This window comes from Cydia splendana, chromosome 19 (genome assembly GCF_910591565.1).
Source record: "Cydia splendana chromosome 19, ilCydSple1.2, whole genome shotgun sequence".
Taxonomy (NCBI): Eukaryota; Metazoa; Arthropoda; class Insecta; order Lepidoptera; family Tortricidae; genus Cydia; species Cydia splendana.
The window spans coordinates 10,694,156-10,714,702 of NC_085978.1; the positions used below are offsets into that span (position 1 = coordinate 10,694,156).

The 20,547-nt window shown below is 39.7% G+C and overlaps 3 protein-coding genes across 3 annotated transcripts in view; 2 read left to right on the forward strand and 1 right to left on the reverse strand.

Moving 5' to 3' along the window:
• LOC134800274 (rabankyrin-5) overlaps positions 1 to 17,303 on the forward strand; it is a 68,323-nt gene extending 51,020 nt beyond the window's left edge. The window contains exons 5-21 of the mRNA XM_063772784.1: positions 807 to 1,033; positions 1,746 to 1,889; positions 2,166 to 2,535; positions 2,879 to 3,063; positions 4,415 to 4,602; positions 8,076 to 8,229; positions 8,926 to 9,088; positions 9,287 to 9,363; positions 9,576 to 9,744; positions 11,092 to 11,328; positions 11,866 to 11,973; positions 12,908 to 13,020; positions 13,184 to 13,383; positions 13,760 to 13,872; positions 13,952 to 14,074; positions 14,266 to 14,390; positions 14,711 to 17,303. Of these exons, the coding sequence (XP_063628854.1) occupies positions 807 to 1,033; positions 1,746 to 1,889; positions 2,166 to 2,535; positions 2,879 to 3,063; positions 4,415 to 4,602; positions 8,076 to 8,229; positions 8,926 to 9,088; positions 9,287 to 9,363; positions 9,576 to 9,744; positions 11,092 to 11,328; positions 11,866 to 11,973; positions 12,908 to 13,020; positions 13,184 to 13,383; positions 13,760 to 13,872; positions 13,952 to 14,074; positions 14,266 to 14,390; positions 14,711 to 14,840 (2,826 nt within the window). The 3' untranslated portion in view covers positions 14,841 to 17,303. The remainder of the gene's footprint in view (positions 1 to 806; positions 1,034 to 1,745; positions 1,890 to 2,165; positions 2,536 to 2,878; positions 3,064 to 4,414; positions 4,603 to 8,075; positions 8,230 to 8,925; positions 9,089 to 9,286; positions 9,364 to 9,575; positions 9,745 to 11,091; positions 11,329 to 11,865; positions 11,974 to 12,907; positions 13,021 to 13,183; positions 13,384 to 13,759; positions 13,873 to 13,951; positions 14,075 to 14,265; positions 14,391 to 14,710) is intronic.
• Positions 17,304 to 17,348: 45 nt separating this feature from the next.
• LOC134800271 (cytochrome b-c1 complex subunit 6, mitochondrial-like) lies at positions 17,349 to 18,810 on the reverse strand. The gene is made up of 3 exons (XM_063772780.1): positions 18,743 to 18,810; positions 18,523 to 18,608; positions 17,349 to 17,702 (listed from the first exon to the last, which is right to left on the reverse strand). Exons 2-3 carry the CDS (start codon positions 18,601 to 18,603, stop codon positions 17,529 to 17,531), a joined length of 255 nt encoding a protein of 84 aa, XP_063628850.1. The 5' UTR covers positions 18,604 to 18,608; positions 18,743 to 18,810; the 3' UTR covers positions 17,349 to 17,528.
• Positions 18,811 to 19,283: 473 nt separating this feature from the next.
• The window catches only part of LOC134800368 (histone-lysine N-methyltransferase SETD1), a 32,176-nt gene continuing 30,912 nt past the window's right edge, over positions 19,284 to 20,547 (forward strand). Inside the window, exons 1-2 of the mRNA XM_063772868.1 lie at positions 19,284 to 19,546; positions 19,713 to 19,949. Coding sequence (XP_063628938.1) covers positions 19,714 to 19,949 — 236 coding nt within the window. The 5' untranslated portion in view covers positions 19,284 to 19,546; position 19,713. The remainder of the gene's footprint in view (positions 19,547 to 19,712; positions 19,950 to 20,547) is intronic.

Below are 20,547 nucleotides of genomic sequence, written 5' to 3' on the forward strand. Positions count from 1 at the left end.
TTTTTGAATTTTTTTCATTCGGCCTAATTTTAAGATAAATAATATTGTATATAGAAAATCTTGTTTATTTTTCTACTTTCGTTAAATAGACTCGCTATTTTGAAGTGCAGAGTGAAGATTTATGTTTAACGAAACCGAGAAAAAGTATCTACTCATGTGGTTGGTCTTTTTTTCTTAGTTTCGTTCACTGTAGAAAAATACACGTGAGGTTTCCTTATACCCCCCTCCCCCAACGTGATCTATCGTGATTTTTTCGTGACCCCCCCTCCCCCTATCGAACCTCGCGTGCTTTGTGCACAAGCCCAAAGTAATGTACATAGGTACCTACGTAGCCTGTTGATAAAAGTAGGTATTCATTACTATTCATATCATAAGAGCAATCGATAGTATCGATGTAAAAGCTGACATTTTGCAAAAATGTTAACAAAACTGGTTAGTGCCTGCCTACTCAATAAAGTTAAAACAAGTATGGGTATAATAATTTGCATTTCATAAGTGCGTAGGTAATTATTATTGATTTTATAAAGACTTATAATAATAGTTGCAATTTTATCGTCTATCTCTATCGTGTCACACAACTATCACACTAAAGACGATAGTGGACGATCGCTTCTCCATTCAAACGTAGTATCCATTTTCCTCCCTGGACATTGACATTATGAAAAATATTTTTACTTGTCGTAGCGTAAAATAACAAGCACAGTGAACATGTAAGACGTCTTTACCGAATGTCCCCCTTTCGAACTCAATTAGCGTCCTAATTACCATCCCATTACCATCTATTAAAATGTAAATACTTGTTACAGCTAACAGACATCGTGAACGCGATGTCGTCGCGCGGGGAGCTCCCCCTGGAGCTCGCTCTCCGCGGCCACAGTACCTCCATCGCCACCACCCTGCTTCAGCACTGTGCTGACGCCAATGCTAGGGGCGCCCGCGGCAGGACCTTACTGCATCGGTCCATAGACTCGAGAGACTCGTTCTCTGCTAAGTTCCTTGTAGACAACGGGGCTGACTGTAACCTCACTACTAAGTAAGTGAATCCTTTCATGAGCCCTTCCTAGCCCTTGTATTATAACTCGTTCTCGGAGCCGCAGACCCTCCTTCAACACTGCGCTAAAGACAATGCAAATGGCGCCCGCGGCAGGAACTTACTATATCGATCTATATATTCGAGAGATTCATTCTCTGCTAAGTTCTTGGTAGACAACGGGGCTGACTGTAATCTCACAGGCAAGTTATTTGAAAGCTGTAATTAGTAATTAGAATGTGTTGCGTCGCCATCAAGCTCCTAGAACAGAACAGTACGGGGACGTGAAAATGCAGCTAAACCTTATTAGACACTACACCGAAGGGACAGAAGGGCCGAAGGGACCGAAGGGATTCATAAAATCTCCACAATCAAATTGAGAAATGGGCCACAGTTACAGCGCAAGAGTTTCTGCTATCTATAGTTCGTTTTTTTTAGCATTAGAAATAAGGTAAACAATCTTGATGTGTCTTTTAATTGAAAAACACATTTTAAAAATAAGTTACGGCAAATATGTAACAATTATGAATCTAATACGATCTTTTATATTCTTCTGCTTTCATAAGTAATAGTTACTGATTTTTAAAAAGCGTTTTTCAATTAAAAGACATGCCTAGATCGCTTACCTTCTTTCAAGTTCTTTCTAATGCTAAAAAAAACGAACTAAAAGTGTAAACAAAAAATTACAAATGTACTTAGTATTATTAACTTTCAGGGAGGAAGGCGACACTGCACTGCACCTTATAGCCGGATTGACTGCAAGCTCTTGCGATGAGGAAACTATGGACCAGATGGCGGAAATCGCGGAAGTCATGATTGAAAAAGGCGCTGATATTAATCGACAAAATCGGAAAGGATTGTAAGTTCCAAACCAAACATGGCTTTATTTGTGGGGCCCTGAAGCCAATTAAAATTCACGAACACATATTTTTTATGTATTAAGTATGTTAGTTTTACTTGACCCTTGAAAATGTGCCTTGGCGATCATTATCATTATATCGACTGCTTTCGAACGTTGTGTCACAGTAATTCTAGAAAACATGAGTATTTTGACGTCATAGTATTTATGACGTCAAAATACTCATGTTTTCTAGATTAGTTCCGGGTGATTATTTTAACTATTCCGTTTTTTTAGCACACCACTACATCAAGCAGTCATAGCACGAAATCAAAGGATATTCGATCTCCTACTCAAACAACCAGCTTTAGACACAAACTTGCGGACTCTTACCGACGAGCATCCACCCCTCTACTACGCACTAGTCGACGACAGACGGGCTTCGATCTCTTCCAGCGAAACTCTAGTCATGAATGGGTCTAACCCATTCGATACGCCAGTGACCAATACTGCGGCGTTTACTGAAGATCCCGTGGAGGGAAAGACTGAGAGTATCGTGGAGAGAGGGTTTGCTGCTAAACTGTTGGCGAGAGGGTGCCAAATGAATCCGGTGTATTCCGGCTCTGGGGATAGCTTACTACACATTCTGGCACAGGGATGGTTTGAGGTACGTAGTCTTTTAAACGCTGGCCCTAGACATATTTTTTCTCAAGTAGCGTAAAAGCGTATTATACGTGTAGATGAAAACAAGTTGTAGGGACCAGGTAAATTGAAAATGTCATCGTATCAAGCCAGTTTTACTTTAACACATTTACTCCCTGCTGTTTTATTCAATTGTATAAGTTAGCGCACACCTGTTGTTTTTCATGCAAAAAATAGAACAACGGCATTTCATTTAGGGATAACTTGATCTGTAAAGTGTAAAGTTTACATTAAATACGATAAATATTAATCAGGTCCATTATCGTAATGGTGTGAGTAATTGCGTATTAACCTTATTTCTTCTTTAGGACTCGGCTGTATTTCTGACGGCGCATCTAAACGGTGATCTGAATCACACAAACGAGGCGGGTCTCACAGCTTTACATGCAGCCTGCGCTAACGGCCTGGCTCGCCTCACGGCCTCGCTGTTAGAACACGGCGCGAGGCCCAACCTACAAACCTCATATGGGGAGCAAGAGGATACTGTTTACAGGTCAGCTGACTTAGAGTGTCATCAATATAAACGGTGTGAAATACGAACTCACAGTTTGGCCTGGACTAACGGCCTCGCTGCTAGAACACGGCCTACCTGCAGACCCAGTAGACCTCGTCGTACGCAGAGGAGTAGTTCACAGGTTAGATAAAATCGCTTAAAATGTCAACAATATAAATGGGGCCAGGGGACACGAACGAGGTGGATCTTACTTTACTACATTACATGCTGCCTGCGTGACGAACTCGCGCGCCTCTCGGCCTCGCTGTCTGAACACGGCGCGAGGACCAACCTACAACCTCGCACTGTGCACAGGTCGGCTAGCGTTGCTTATCGTGTATTAACAAAGAGAAACGACGAGAATTGTGAATAACAATCAGATGAGGTTTTATCTGATCAATTAAGACGAAACAGGAGCTGAGTTTTAAATATTTTAGGTAAATATACCCGTCTCGTTAACGGAAGCGGCACCTAAAAGTAGTGCGATAAGGACAAGGCGAAAAATCCTGCGTAAAAATCTCAAAAATCGAGGTTTCGTACTCCTCTGTTTCCTCCTCCAAAACTTAACCAATCGTAACCAAATTTGGAAATCTAAATGATTATGAAATTATCTGTGTCGGACCGTTTTGCTTTTTTGGCTAATTGATATCAGTTTTGAATGCCACGCCTCTCATTGCGGCATAGTCAATTAGGCCATTTTGGCCATTTTTGAAGGGCTCTAGCGCCTTAAAAAACAAAAATATCAAAAAAAGCAAAACGGTCCGACACAGATATTGACAATATTAATCTGTGTTGAAAAAATCATTGCTCTAGCTTCAGAAACCACGGAGGAAAACGAGGAGTACGTTTGTATGGAGAAATGACCACTCCCGTTGGCTCTTAAACTGTCAACCACTGGGAACAATGTGATTTCTAACAGGCTGAGAGACCTTATAGCTTGGGCATTCGCTCTGGTTCTTATTTAATTTATTACTTATTTGACAGCACAGGGCGAGCGTTGACCGGAAAATGATGATACACGTCAACATTGCGTAGGAGCCAGTAGGAGGCGCTGCGTCATCCATTAAATTGTAACATTAATTATTCTCTAAAAAATATCGATACGACTTCGTACAGTCAAGTGTAAAAATATGGGTGTAGACAACTTACTCAAAATTAGGTCCCATAGTTCTTAATTCGCTGACAGACATATTTTTGAGTATTATTTGTGCACCCCTGTACATCATGCGATAAGTCTCGTTGTCATAAGTTGTCGTTTATAAACTCTTCTACTATCAATAACTTTTTAAAATAGCAACTTAAACGTTGTGTACTTAAATATACCATGTTTCATTATACCGTGTAATTTCAGGCAAACTCCCCTCCACCTAGCGGTGCTAAGCAACCACGAGACCGCCGTCCTAGCCATCCTGGAACACAAGAAACTCATCGAGAAAGGCGATATGCCCGCCACTGACCGTAGCAACGTCAGTCTACTGCCTAATCTTAACTTGAAAAACTCTGAGGGAGACACGCCCGTCAGCCTCGCTCTTTCTGAAGGTAAGCAAAGTCATCATATTTCATACAAACTCCCCTCCACCTAGCGGTGCTAAGCAACCACGAGACAGCGGTCCTAGCCATCCTGGAACACAAGAAACTCATCGAGAAAGGCGATATGCCCGCCACTGACCGTAGCAACGTCAGTCTACTGCCTAATCTTAACTTGAAAAACTCTGAGGGAGACACGCCCGTCAGCCTCGCTCTTTCTGAAGGTAAGTTTTGTAAAGTCAATGTACACTGTCACCACACATAGGCGATATTTTACTTGCAAATACAAAATAAATATCTATCAGGTTTTTATCGCAAATTTATTGGTTTCATCCCGTTAGAAATACGTAGTTTAATTTTAATGATATGAATAAGAATCGCAAAAACTAAAGGAAAATGATGTCACTTTATAAATAAAACAGTATACACCTGTGTAAAAATACAGGTGTATATAATTTTGAGTCTTTATTCTTAGATTTAAGTTTTAGTTCGTATTATCGTAAGAAATTTGATATGCATAATATATTTTAATATAATTATTAACAAGTTTTTGCGAGTTTCGAGTTTAATAATGCAATACTACCTTTATTTTCTTTATAAATAAGCCAGATCCATTCCACTTACATTTTACTTATTATTACAAACTAGACGGGCCCGCAGCTCCGCTCGCGTAAATGAAATAAAGAGTTCGTCTTATGTTTAGTTAAATACCGACATTATTATGTATTCAACCCTGCCATGGTTTAAAACTGTGATAGGGATTTCTTATTTGTAGCCGTTATTTGGATAACTCAATTCGCAAATTTGTCAAAAAATTATGTGATTTGATAAAAGGCAAGATTGTATTTTTTCATCTACACGTATTTATTTAAAACTTGTTTCAAGATAAAATTATTATTTGTTCTTATAAGCCTAGTTGCAAAAACGTTCATTAGATTAATTTTCGCCTTAAGACGAATATGGACGACCACCGCACATTGATAAGAATGATAAGTCATATATGACATATAGCTGGTCAAGCAAATCTTGTCAGTAAAAAAGGCGCGAAATTCAAATTTTCTATGGGACGATATCCCTTCGCGCCTACATTTTTCAAATTTGCCGCCTTTTTCTACTGACAAGATCTGCTTGACCAGCTATAAATCACTCGTATGGGCTCTATAGACTAAGGTTGAGGTTGGCAGCACTTTTTATTTTACTTCGTGTAAAAAAACTCAGAAATACCTGTATACCAACATGACAAACATAATTTAGTTTACTTTATCTTACGGATTATTTGGTCTAATCTGTAGCACCGCCCAACGAAAGCAACCGAGAGTTGCCGAGAAATGGCCGATGAAGATTGTTATGAAAATTTCTTTTCCTTATTGTAAATTAAATACGCATCGGAAGCGATAGTTTTTGTGGTCTAGTTCTATTCCCATATGTAGATAATTGATTTGAACAGGTTTTTCTTATCATACGTGCGTCGTATTCGAGAAACGTGTCAAAAACTTTTTTAGAAATTTGTAAGGCGCCATCTCGCTTCTTCCCTCGTTTTTATATATATGATCATGGTGCGGTTACTGTTTACCATTGAATACAAGCAAGCAATACCTACGGCTCGCTCGAGTTTGACTTCCGTATTTTATGAAAGACACTTTTATATTATTGTGCATAGTGACAATTAAATTGGTTACAAAAGTGATTTAAATTAACTATACTGCCCGGCTAAGCCAAATAGTCTGTTCGAGAAACGGAAAACGGTGAAAAATAGAGATAATACTCCTAAAAATACGTGTGTTACCTCATTAGATTCGTAATGGTGTCTAGAAAAATATATTCGAAGCGTGTATTAGCACACAAAAAATTACTAAAGTTATTAACATAAAAGGGAGAAAATCGGGCAAGTGCGAGTCGGACTCGTGCACGAAGGGTTCCGTACCATAATGCAAAAAAAAAAACAAAAAAAAAACGGTCGCCCATCCAAATACTGACCACTCCCGACGTTGCTTAACTTTGGTCAAAAATCACGTTTGTTGTATGGGAGCCCCATTTAAATCTTTATTTTATTCTGTTTTTAGTATTTGTTGTTATAGCGGCAACAGAAATACATCATCTGTGAAAATTTCAACTGTCTAGCTATCACGGTTCGTGAGATACAGCGTGGTGACAGACGGACGGACGGACGGACGGACGGACGGACGGACGGACGGACGGACGGACGGACGGACAGCGAAGTCTTAGTAATAGGGTCCCGTTTTACCCTTTGGGTACGGAACCCTAAAAAAAGTAGATTTTTCTTATTTCCCAAATATCTCAAAAAGTATCAATATTTAAGAAACCAATATTAATATTATAAAAGAGGAGGATATTTCCAATCAAACATTCCATACTTCGAGAACTGTATCTCCATTATTTATACTTTTTATTCAACGCTGAACACAGCCCTCCGCGCCTCATTTTCGGGAAACGCGCGCGGCGTGAAAAAGCGATTACGTAACATTAAATATAATTTTAAAGGTATTAACTATTCATTGAAAAATTAAAAAAAAAAATTGTGTATTTAAAAACATGATAACAAATGTAATACTTGTATAAATTTATCTTAAAGTTATTTTTTCAACAAGTTAGGCAATTGTTAATGAACAAAAGTTTCTCGAAATTCCTTCTTTATTGAAAACGAAAAAAAAAATGTCAGAACTTTAATAACGTGATCTTATTAAGCATGTATATGAGAAGGGCTCTAGAAAGCGACAACATTTTACAATAGTTATTTATAAATTTTTTTTCGTTTGGTGTTCGAGTAAAGGATGTTCGAGAAAATTTTGTTGATTAACAATTGCATAACTTATTGAAAAAATAACTTTAAGATAAATTTATACAAGTAGTACATTTGTTAACATGTTTTAAATACACTATAATAAAAAAAAAATCATACAATATTTAATATCTTTAAAATTATATTTAATATTACGTAATCGTTTTTTCACACCGCGCGCGTTACTCGAAAATGAGGCGCGGAGGGCTGTGTTCAGCGTTGAATAAAAAGTATAAATAATGGAGATACAGTTCTGCAAGTATGGAATGTTTGATTGGAAATATCCTCAGCTTTTATAATATTAATTTTGGTTTCTTAAATATTAATACTTTTTGAGATAATAGGGAAATAAAAAATATCTACTTTTTTCCCCCTTTTTTTTGTTTATAACTTTTGATATTTTTTGTGTGCTAAACACGAATACATTTTTCTAGACATCATTACGAATCTAATGAGGTATCGCACGTATTTTTAGGAGTATTATCTCTATTTTTCACCGTTTTCCGTTTCTCGACCAGACTAAAAGAGCGCTACCTCAAAAGAAAATTCATTGCTAACTTATACTTTAGTTTCTATTACTGATAATTCCATTTTCAAAATCATTTGTTGTTGAGATAGTGCTATTCGGCTTAGGAGGGCAGTATAACATTATCAACTGAACAACTGTGTATCCATATTTCTATAGGACACAAAAATCTAGTGGCGCCCCTGATAGAGGCCGGAGCGGACCCGAACGTGCGCAACGGCAAGGGATTCACAGTACTACACCAGGCCATTGTGGAAGAGGACTCCAAAACCGCCATCTATTTGTTAGATCATGGAGCAGATATGGACTCTTTGTAAGTTTTTTTTTAGAATCATTGCCATTGACAGGTTCGTAAACATTGTTGCAATTTGCAAGTTTTACGATGATAAGTTAAGTTTATTTCAGTTATGATTGATTTCATGAAAGGCAAAGGTTTCGATCGCCCTTTCCATTCTTCTTCGTCCCCAGACCTCAAAGGAGTCTTAAAAATAGACTAGTCTCACCTAAAATAGTATATACTACAGGATGGTTCATGAGACGTGAGCAGGACTAATCCTGCACACTCAGTAACTGATAATTGATCGATCACCGTCGTATTTAGGAGAAACAACCACACTTTTTCCTATTTTTTTACTTTTTGGTGAGGGCAAATTTAATTCTCAACAACCATGGTCACCCTACAGGACCTAATTAATAAACATAAAACCTCTCTAACCGTAATGGCATTTTGATTACGAAGAAAAGAAACTGTCAAACTTGAGTGAGATACGAGTTTTCAAAAGTAACTAGACCGTGATGACAGTAATGACATTCAGTTGCTTATAATTAACGATATGCGCAGTGTTAGTCCTGCTCACGTCTCCTGAATCACCCTGTATATATAATACTATAAATAGACACAAACAACTGAAAGTTCGTACACCTGTTACAATTTGATAAGGCCTAGTAATGTTTAGATAAAAGTACCCTTATGTGCACCAAAAACTCTTAATATAAAATATCTTCATAGAACGGAAGCCGGCGAAACGCCTCTACAGCTCGCCATACACTGTCGCCTTGGACTCGTGGTAGAAGCTCTGTGCGTGAGAGGCGTAGACATGAGTCGCCTCGACGCCAACGGAGTGCCGCCTCTATGGGCAGCCCTTGATTCCGGGCAGGAAGAAGTTGCCAGCGTAAGTTAAATCTTAACAAGTTACAATAAGATTCACTTTTTTTTTGGCTCGGCATAAGATGTTGCCTCTGGCTTGTGATAGAAGTCTGAGTTACGCGTTGTCGTCTCCTCATCTGCAAACACTTCTGTATATATGTCATCGCATATTGAACCTTATGACATCATAATAAAGTCCATAATCTTATTGTTTTGTTCTTAGATTCTGGTACGAAATGGCGCTGATGCTGACTGCTGGGGACCAGGGCCTGATGGCTGCTTGCAAACTTTACTACACAAGTAAGGGGCAATTCATAAATTACGTCATTTCAAATTAGGGGGGGGGGGGGGGGGGGGTCTGGACATGGGATGACGGTAGCATGACGTAGGAGGAAACGGGGTCATTCGAAGCATGATTTTTGGATGATATCTCCATTTTGCTGTGTACTGGACAAAGTGAAAACGATTGTTTTATTTGTCTGCCAAACTATTGACCAGCCATGTCTTTCCAGAGCTATCGACGAAAACAAGGAGAATCTAGCGACATTCCTGATCCGTTCCGGCTGTGACGTGGAATCGTCACGCCGCGCGGGCGCTGCGGGTGAAGGCGCTGACGTCGCCAACGAGAAACAGTCGCCGCTACATCTGTGCTGCACCTGGGGACTCACTGATGTTATACAGGTAACAAGTAATCTAGCGACATTCCTGATCCGTTCCGGCTGTGACGTGGAATCGTCACGCCGCGCGGGCGCTGCGGGTGAAGGCGCTGACGTCGCCAACGAGAAACAGTCGCCGCTACATCTGTGCTGCACCTGGGGGCTTACTGATGTTATACAGGTAACAAGTAATCTAGCGACATTCCTGATCCACTCCGGCTGTGACGTGAATCGTCACGCCGCGCGGGCGCTGCGGGTGAAGGTGCTGACGTCGCCAACGAGAAACAGTCGCCGCTACATCTGTGCTGCACCTGGGGACTCACTGATGTTATACAGGTAACAAATAATCTAGCGACATTCCTGATCCGTTCCGGCTGTGACGTGGAATCGTCACGCCGCGCGGGCGCTGCGGGTGAAGGCGCTGACGTCGCCAACGAGAAACAGTCGCCGCTACATCTGTGCTGCACCTGGGGGCTTACTGATGTTATACAGGTAACAAGTAATCTAGCGACATTCCTGATCCGCTCCGGCTGTGACGTGGAATCGTCACGCCGCGCGGGCGCTGCGGGTGAAGGCGCTGACGTCGCCAACGAGAAACAGTCGCCGGTACATCTGTGCTGCACCTGGGGGCTTACTGATGGTATACAGGTAATAAGTAATCTAGCGACATTCCTGATCCGTTCCGGCTGTGACGTGGAATCTTCACGCCGCGCGGGCGCTGCTGGTGAAGGCGCTGACGTCGCCAACGAGAAACAGTCGCCGCTACATCTGTGCTGCACCTGGGGGCTCACTGATGTTATACAAGTGACAAGGAGAATCTAGCGACATTCCTGATCCGTTCCGGCTGTGACGTGGAATCTTCACGCCGCGCGGGCGCTGTTGGTGAAGGCGCTGACGTCGCCAACGAGAAACAGTCGCCGCTACATCTGTGCTGCACCTGGGGGCTCACTGATGTTATACAGGTAACTTACATTAGGCATAGGACATATCGGGCTTCACGGGTATTCTCAGTGCCAAGAACTAAAATTTTATGGCGCCAGCGGGCGTATCATATACCGTGCGCGTTGGAGAGTCTGCCATCTTGTGGCTTGAATCGGTACATTGCCAAAACAAGTGCTACCAACTACTGTTCTCGTCATTACGTTTCCTTGTAGTTTATTAGTAGGTTCTGCCATCTTGTGGGCTACATCGGAAGCATAAACGTCACATTTCCGCCTCGCGCCAAATTTGTGACGGCTCCTATGCTGCCCCCTATAGTTCATGCACGGGCCCTGTACTGTTGGCGCGTATTATTTTGCCCGTCTATTACTCGACATACATACATCTTGTGCTTTATGTTAGACATACTACATCTTATTTTATTTATTGACAGACTTTACTAGAACACGGCGCCAACATCAACTCCAAAGACTCCGAAGGCAAGACTCCCCTCCACATCGCGATCGAGAACCAGCACGAGGGCATCATCTCTCTCCTTCTCTCCCAGCCGGGCATAGACTTGTCGGCGAGGGACAACAAGGGCGTGTCTCCTTTCGCTGCCGCGCTTACGGCTAGGAATAATAAGGCTGCGCAAGCCATACTTACTAAGAATCCTTCGGCAGCGGAACAGGTGTGAACTAGAAAAAGTTCATATTTAAATATTTATATCGAGTTACTCTTTAGGTCATTTTTTTTCGTTAGAATTTTATAAAATTTGGTATGTTTAATAGCTCCTCATTCTGGACGAAATAAACACGAAATATGATTTTTGGACAAAAAATAATGTTGTACCTACCTACCTATGTAATTTTTAGGTGAAGACTTTTTAGACCATACGGTGAAAATGCGCTTATATTGTACAAAATAGGAACTGACTATCCACCAAATATCGTCCATACTTGTCCATCCTTGAAGTCGCGCTTGACATATGGAGTCGCGCGCGAGAATGCAACTCATGCTAGACCACTTGAGGAATAAAAACGACAACAAAATAAACATCGTCCCTGGTATTAGTCAAAGATTTGTTGATTGCATAGATTGTTGACGGGCTATGTGCGAGAAATCGGAGCCCACAACCATAACATAGTATAAGCTGAAATGATAAAGTATTATAAACTCGTGCTTCGACTTTGATAGCTAATGTAGATGGCGCATTGTTTGAACACAGGTGGACAAGAAAGGGCGGAACTTCCTCCACGTGGCTATACAGAAGTGCGACATGGAGAGCGTGATGTTTCTGCTGTCCGTCGAAGTAGACGTCAACTCGCGCATACAGGTACAATGGGACTGTATTTAGCCGTGTATTTTACAGACAGTTTGGAAAGGAAAGTAAGCAATTCCAAACGCTTGTTGGATCTGTGAAACCAATGTGGAGAAGATTGGGTCCGCTGGAATTTGACGTTGATATAATGGAGGTGTTCATTAGAAATATACGTTTATTAACAAGTGTTTGTACCTTGTCTTAATTAATGTTAGAATGCTTACATTAGCTCCTCCGCGTTTCAGACGATGTCGCGCTCGTCTGACTTGCCTAGTTATTTGAGTCAAATCAAAATATACTTTATTGAATGGCATATAAAGTGCATATTCTCAATACAGGACAGTAGCACGCTGACGCTGCTTTACATTAGTCCCTTTTTGCTTTTTTCCGCGTCACCTGTGTCCGTTTTGCCTAGTCATTATAGCCAAAACAATATACAGTGTGGAAAGATAAGTCGGGCCCTGGAGGGAAACTACCTTAAATCCTTAAGCGGGCTCATTCTACTTAAAGGAGACATTCCTTTATTTTAAAAAATAAGCAAAACTGCATTTAAAGATTTTTTAAAATGCGCTTGTCTCGACCGGGAATCGAACCGAGTAAAACTTCCAAAAAATAAACACTCGCTATTTTTTTCTACTAGTCGATACAGTTAATGTTAATGATACCATTTCTCTAAGAAACATTAGGTCTTACACTCGTCTGTCGTACAAAATATCTATAAAATCGAATATTTAGTACTCAAGAATATTTTTCGACAAGCGAAATTGAAGAAAAAAAGAAAAATGTTTGAATGCAGTTTTGTTTCTTATTAAAAATAAAGGAATATCTCCTTTAAGTAAAATGAGCCAACTTAAGGATTTAAGGTAGTTTCCCTCCAGGGCCCGACTTATCTTTCCACACTGTATACTCTATTGTGCGGAACATAAAAGTGCATATTCGCAACACACAGGACAGCAGCACGCTGGCACCGCCCTTACATCTGGCGGCCGCGGTGGGCAACGAGGTGTTGCTTCGGAGTCTACTACTCGCGGGAGCCAGGCCCAACGATCGGGATGCTCAGAAGTAAGTCACATATTTAAGACAAGGCGGATAATTGGCTATCGGGTCAGAGATCTACTATCTAAACAACGTTCTATAGACCCAAAGATCAAGATCCGAGGTTAAAGGTAGGCGCTAGCTTTGTTTCCTATGGCTTTTATTATGAATGTGAAATGTATTCGCACAGACGCACCGCCCTCCACGTGGCCGCCAGCGCCGGGCACGCCAACATCGTGTCGGCGCTGCTGAGCGGCGGCGCGGAGTGCGGAGCGGTGGACGCGGCCGGCGACAACGCGCTGCACGTGTGCGCCAGGGAGGGCCACGCCGCCGCCGCGCGCGCGCTGCTCGCCGACTCCGACGTCGACGCCGCCGCTGTTAACCTCAAGGGTAAGTCGCAGCTAGCACACAACATGACTAGACACGGCAACATGACGGAAGGAGTCACCGGCCGAGGGTTGATCACTTGCCTGGCCAAACCAACTTCCGGGCACAGTTTGACAGTTCCACTGCCCGACGTCTCCAAACTACCCAATTTTCAGCTAATTTTAACACCATTAGGGCCACTTGCACCATTCACTAACCCGAGGATAACCGGTTAAACCTGGAGTTGCCATCGTTACCAGTACAATTTGACACTGGGTTAACGGTTTAACAGGTCAACCCCGGGTTAGTCGGATGGTGCAAGTAGCGCTTAGAAATACCTACCATATACCTTCAACATGTATGTAGGTATATTTATTTTATTGATAATTTTCTATTGCAGGTCGCAACCCCTTGCACGAGTTGGCCTGGTGCAAGAAGGATAACGCCGCAGCGATCTGCGAAATATTTATCGAGTTGATGCCAGACTACCCCATCAACAGGACAGATTTGCAGGTATGCCATGTTAAATTGAGATCTAACCATTAGTATAAGGTTCATTTAAATTTTATTAATTTCTTCTTTCTACCCTCAGGGCAATACTCCGCTTCTGTTAGCGTATATGAACGGGCAAGCGGCGATGTGCAGGGTGTTGGTCCGCGCGGGTGCGTGTCTGGCTCAGGAGAATAAGGATGGCGTTTCTATATTTAATTATCAGGTCGGTCAAATCATTACTAGGGGTGTATTTGACACGACTTTATGTTATGTATTTTAATTAATTTGAATTTGCCATGCGAAGGGATATCTAAGATTTCTTGTCTGGAGATCTGGGTATCCACCGTTTCAACTAAAATTCGATCGTGGGACTCGTATCACATCTAAATTTAATAACCTTGATGTATTCCCTAGGTGGCGACAAAGCAACTGTTGCACCGGCTGCTAGACGCGCTGCCGGCGGAAGCGCCGTGGGCCGAGAGCGACCTGTGCCAGGAGTGCGGCACCAAGTTCACGCTCACCATGAGAAAACACCATTGGTAACTTCACTTCACGGATAGTTACCAACTTTATCTAAAATATGGGACACCGGCCTCTATACCGGCCCTTAGAGGTAGCAAACTTTCTAACTTAGGGCTCATTTAGACCAGGCCTCTCCAAACCCTGGCCCGCGACGCGTTCCAATCCGGCCCGCAGATACCAAAAAGCGTCCGGCCCACGCGAGCTAGGCTCCAGGGGTTCAGCCCTAACAGCAGCAACCAGATACACGATACACCTCATAGCTGGTGCCTGCGAAAAGTGGCATTGTATTTTCATTGTATCATAATATGTACTGTAATCGTCTCATTTTTGATTCCAGTCGTCACTGCGGCCGAATGCTGTGCAACAAATGTTCCAACCAAGACGTCCCCATACTGAAGTTCGGTATGAACAAACCGCAGCGAGTGTGCGAGATATGCTTCAAAGTGCTCCAAGTGGGCGCCAGTTAGTGCCGCTGTGTTGGCAACACTGGCGACGATATCGATTGCGTATGATTGGATTTTTCCACTACCTTCACAGTTAAAAGACCTTTCATAAACCTTATTGCAACGAGATAAGGTCCCACTATATGGAATTTATAAGAGCACTCGCCTTCAGCGATTGGCGATCTCATACCGATTTAGTATTTTAACACATTCATTGCCGCTAAGTGCTACGGGTTACGCTCGTAACGCGTAGCCACGTTTTCGCCGTATGTAGCGCGTAGTCGCTACGAACAGTGTACCCGACTGCTGGGTTCTTGGCCCTGAATGTGTTAAGAGCACGACTACGCTCGTAATACCCGTGCGTCTGTAAACCGATGAAGGTACACAGATGTAGCTGCAATGGATTAGAAGGCGGTGCGGAATATAAGAACGCCTACGTGATGTGACCGCAAATTTTCTTATATGCTTTATAATGAGGAGTCTATGTACTGGCTTTATTTGACTCGTTTATGCTAGAGCAGTTGTATGAATTTTCCCTATGTTAAAGGCGACTGATGAAAAGAATGCGCGTAGTTTCCGATTTAAAATTACAAAGTTCTAACTACTCTACGACGGCGAAGTACCATGAACTCCTAACTAACATTTTTAGTAATAAACATTTTCATTCATTTAGTAAAAATAGTTAGGAGTTCGTGGTACTTCGTCGTCGTCTACGTTTTCAAGGGTCGACTGATTTAATGAACTTTAATTTAAAAGAGCAAACCTTTCATCTAACCGTAACAACAGTAACAAGGTTTGAGTATGGTGTCAATATTATATAAACTGCTAACCTCTTTATCTACAATCAGACAGTGACTACCTTTTTACAACTGTTCGGATGGGGTATGAGTACTGAAAAGCAGCAAAGCAATACTGTTTTGTGTAAAATAATGATTAATTTTGAAACACTGTCACAAAATGATATAGAAAGGGGTGAATGTAGTACTGCCAGTATTTTATGGATCTCTGTGCATATTAACAGATTTATATTGCGTTGATACTACATTTGTACATTATGTGATGTAAGTTTCCATCAAATGATTATATGGTCAAGAAATACCGTAATTTTCTTTTGTATTGTATCTAGGATTTTTATCAATGATACTCTTAAACTGTCAAGTTGTGTGGAATAGATTTAAAAAATAAAATTAGTGCCTCAATGTTGGCAAGTTATGTTTCAGTTAGATGGAACATAGTTTCACTATGCCAAAGTCTGATAGAGCGTGCTTATATTTTCATTTAGATTTTAAGTTCAAATTATTATTCATATAGGAATCAAAATTGTAACTTTGTATTTTATGATGATAGGATGGCAAAAATAAGATATATAATCAGTACTTTGACTTAAATCTCCAAAATGAACTTACGGAATTAGGCGCACGTCCTCCTGTAGAATTACCACGAGCTTGACACTGACATATTCGCTAGCGTCTGTGTAACTTACTATGCCTCTCGTTCGAACTGGCATATTAGTGCGAGCGACGTTAGCGAATATGTCAGTGTCAAAGTTGTAGTTTGCCGTACTAGTACAAATTAAATGCTGGAATGGTCATAGCATTGATACTCTTGGACTTCATTTAAGGTAAATGGAGCTCCCTTTAGTGTGTACAGAAAGTCAAAATACTGATAGTATCATAATGTAAGGAACTTCGTTTGTAGAAGTTATGCGTGCTTTAGTTTCACTTCTCTCCACTCTTATCGAATGTTGCGCCGTTAATAACATTATTATTGTATACAAAGTCAATTTTTGATACATATTTTATTTACATTATTAGTAACTATTAGTAATAAGATTTTGACACAATAGATTTTTTTATTTCTAGACATTATTTATATTGTTGTGTCCATTATTGAATGCTCTTAAAATATGTTTATATTTTTAAGGTCACTGATTAATTGTCTACACATTCCAAATTTAGCATTTTGTGCAAGTAAAACTTGTATTTTTGGCATTTGCAATATTCTTATGAACACTTACTAGGATAAGGAGAGAATGTTTTGTCAGAGGCTGTACTTTGCAAGCGTACAGATGTAGTGCATAATACTTTTCCTTCGTATTTTCTCGGAAACGTTCGTACTTGTCATGCTACTTCAGTCAACGTCAGTACTTTTTGTACCGAGACTGACTGAAATAGCAAGACAGGTTCGTACGAACGAAAATAATTATGCATTACATCTGTATATCTACGAACATACATTTATTTGGCGTGTTAATGCTTCAGAGTAGCTGTTATTCTACACATTTGGCTATAACAGCTTCTGTGAAGCTCATAAATCACCGCATATTAGATATTATAGATTTAATTATCTCTGCTATTGAATGAGTGCCATTCATCTTGAAAACTTGCTTAGTTTAATTTTTATAGAGATTCTTATATTTTATCGAATGAATTATTGTTTTCGTCCAAACTATTATTGCTTTAATAATAAAATTTTATATGCCTTAAATTGCCTTTCATTATATGAGTAGCCAGTAAAACAAAATATTTAACTGTGATTATTTATTTACAAATAAACAACATTAACTGTCAATTCTTCCACATTGAACATGTTAAAATAATTTACTAAGACGCTAACATTCTGCACCAGCAAGACACCAAGGTATTGACAGAACATTCCTTGAAAATAAAATCTAATTTGTTTTGCGATAGGGCAGAACTTATTTCTAGATGTTTACTTTAGCCTCTTGAAGAGGTCCTTGGTGACGCACTTGTCAAGGACATGGAGGTAGTCAATGAGCTCCTCCTCGCACGTCTCCGTGGTCTTGGAGCGAGAGGTGACGCGGTCTGAGCATTCCTGGTACTTGCCCCATAGGTTTTGTGCGTCAGGCTTCTGGGAGCAGGTCTCCTGGAAAAATCAATATTTGCTTTAGACAACAACTCATCTCGACTCATTACAAGTTTTCAGTTTAAGATCAGATTTTTTACTTGCAGCTAATATACAAAACTTTTAATTACCAAACATTATTTCAATTGTGCCAGAAGAATGGCTAGAGGAAAGGCTATTATTAAAACAGTAGGTCTTTAACTTCATTCATATACACAACACGAGGATCATAAATTCATAAATGTCAAAGATCAATTCTTATACTCCTGGTCTAAAGTTAAACTCTAGTGTCCGCGGCCCTAATATAAGTTTTAATTAATTTACCTTCATTATTAATTGGAACAGAGTTGCATTTGTTTCGTTATGTTTGAATTTGAGAACAAAATAAAATCAATTTACTTGAGGTTACGTTTTAATACACATCGGTAACTCGTGGCATTTAGGTAGCACTTAAAAGATTAGTGATGAGCACACATCGGTAACTCGTGGCACTTGACAGTTTCTAACAGACTAGTGATGTGACAATGTTCTTCCTATACGAGTCGAGAAAAAGAAACCACTAAAAAAAGGGATTAATTAAACTAATCTTTTAAGTGCTACCTAAATGCCACTAGTTACCGATGTGTACATATTTAATATGCCCAGAATAGTATTCTTGAATCTTGCGACTAGCGAATGGAATATTGCATTTTCCTCCCATGTAATAAAATCTACTATGTTGATTCAAGGACTTTTAAGGGACTCTGATCTGGTTGATAGCCAGGGTTAGGTTATGAACTTTGAGAACAACAAGGTGTATGATACTAAGAAGTATTTATGTTACTATAAGATTGAACAGTACCCTCAATTCCTTCTGGGGATCAACCATTTCTTCTTCTTCTCCCTCATCGGCCTTAACCACAGGAATGATCTTCTCAGCCATTATGCCTAAAAATGAAAAAAAGAGACGTGTGACGCTAAACTGAAAACACTAGACTAGCTGTACACTACACTGTATCACGGTAATGATTGTTATGTGTTAAAAATTGCACGAAACTGCGAGAAAATACTTATAAAATTACCCAAATCGATGATGCAACGAGTCTGCGGACCTATCCGACCGATAGCAAGTAGATCAATGTTACTAGAATAAATATTTTACATTTTGTTTATTTCTTACTTAATTTTAAAATTTTCTAGGAGAGCTCAGTTTAGTATGAATAACCAATGATATGTATGAGATTTTAAAGTATTCATTAAATGTTTTAGTATGAAATAAATTCGTAAATATAATAACACATCTTTATTTACATATTATGACGTACATGTTTTAGTGCTGGCAAGATCGCTTAATGACAATCAGTGATGACAACGTCACAAAACCAAAGAGACATCAAACAACTATCAACACTCAATCATCGACTTTATGATACTAGTCATAAAGATGTAATTTGGGTACAGTATTGTTTTCTAATCTGTGGACTGTTATTAGTCAAATCACTGTTTTTTAAACAAAATCTTAAAAATATCTTATTAAATAAATTTCAAACTAACGTAATTTCAATAAGGGAACAATATAGCGATATTAGGAAACAATTTAATGTTCACAGATTTAATATGATATTTATTTATAACTGTATATATACGCATACATACACATAGCTCCAAAGTGGCCGTCACCATGGAGAGAGCTTGCTGTAGAAAATTATTTTTTAATTCGATATTGTTGCATTAGTTCAGTGAATATTGGGTTTTAAATACGTTCATCAAAAAAAGCAAGATTGGTTTTCAATAAAGCTAAGATGCGAGTACGTCGCATTGTCCGCTTTGGACAAAAAACGAGAAATAATATATTTTTCTAACTTATTGTTTTATCAACATTTCAGGTTTGTTTATTACAATAATTAACGTTTTTTCTTGATTATTGCTACCTGTTTCAGGTCCTGCCAGCTGCAGTCAGCTATTGAAGGGAACTTTTGTGTATACTGAAGTAATTCTTGTGAAATGTTGAGGTTATGTTACATTAAACATAATTGTTATTTTATCTTTCAGGATGAATGGAGGAATGGAGCATAAAACTCCAGGGCACAATGCTGTGCTCCATAAAGCACCTAAAAATTATAAGTTGCTCATGGACCCATTCCTTATGAAAGGAGCAACAAAATTGTACAGATATGATGGAACTGTGCCTGGGGACACCACATATCCGCCTGTGCAGTGTCGAGATCCTCGCTCCCAGCTTTCGAGGATATGGAACAGATTAGAACCAGCTGATTTACCAGTCCCTAGGTATACAAATCTTTTCTCACTTATACAACTTCGGGGTAACCAGTAATATTCTGGTGTGCCAACTAGAATCCACCAAAAGGAATCCTTTATAAATAAGCAGTAATCATAATTATTCTCTTCAACTTATATTCTTTTATATGTGCAGTAGTATTTGCAATTAGAGACTTGAAAATTGGTATTCTGATTAGTACCAAACCTTGCTGGATTTCGTTGCTAAAACACTTACCAATTGATTTCTAACGCATGTTTATGGTTTGTTTAATATGTTAAGTTATAAATGATGTGCAAAACATCCATTAATAATACGTTTTATTGTGAAAAAACAGTGATTTTGGTGGCTTTTCCTCCTTTGTTTTTATTATACTTTCAGTGACAGTGCTACCAACCTAGCCAATATTTTGACACTTGTCTATGGCGGGAATTTTTAAACGTGTGTGTAAAATGTTGTAGTAGAACCTCATACAAGTTATTTGGAATATGGGTTTTGTAGGTATATACCTATAACTTAATTAATAAAAAAAAATCTGAACTATTAATTGTATGTTACCTATCAATAAATAAAAAAAAGTTTCAGTTCAAAAATTACTTATTGTTTATT

Excerpts from the sequence above, each read along its gene's own strand:
- LOC134800271 (XM_063772780.1), bottom strand. The coding sequence starts at position 18,603 with ATGGCTGAGAAGATCATTCCTGTGGTTAAGGCCGATGAGGGAGAAGAA. Across the intron at positions 17,703-18,522 it reads ATCCCCAGAAGGAATTGAGG|GAGACCTGCTCCCAGAAGCC; the intron begins GTACTGTTCAAT and ends TGATTTTTCCAG.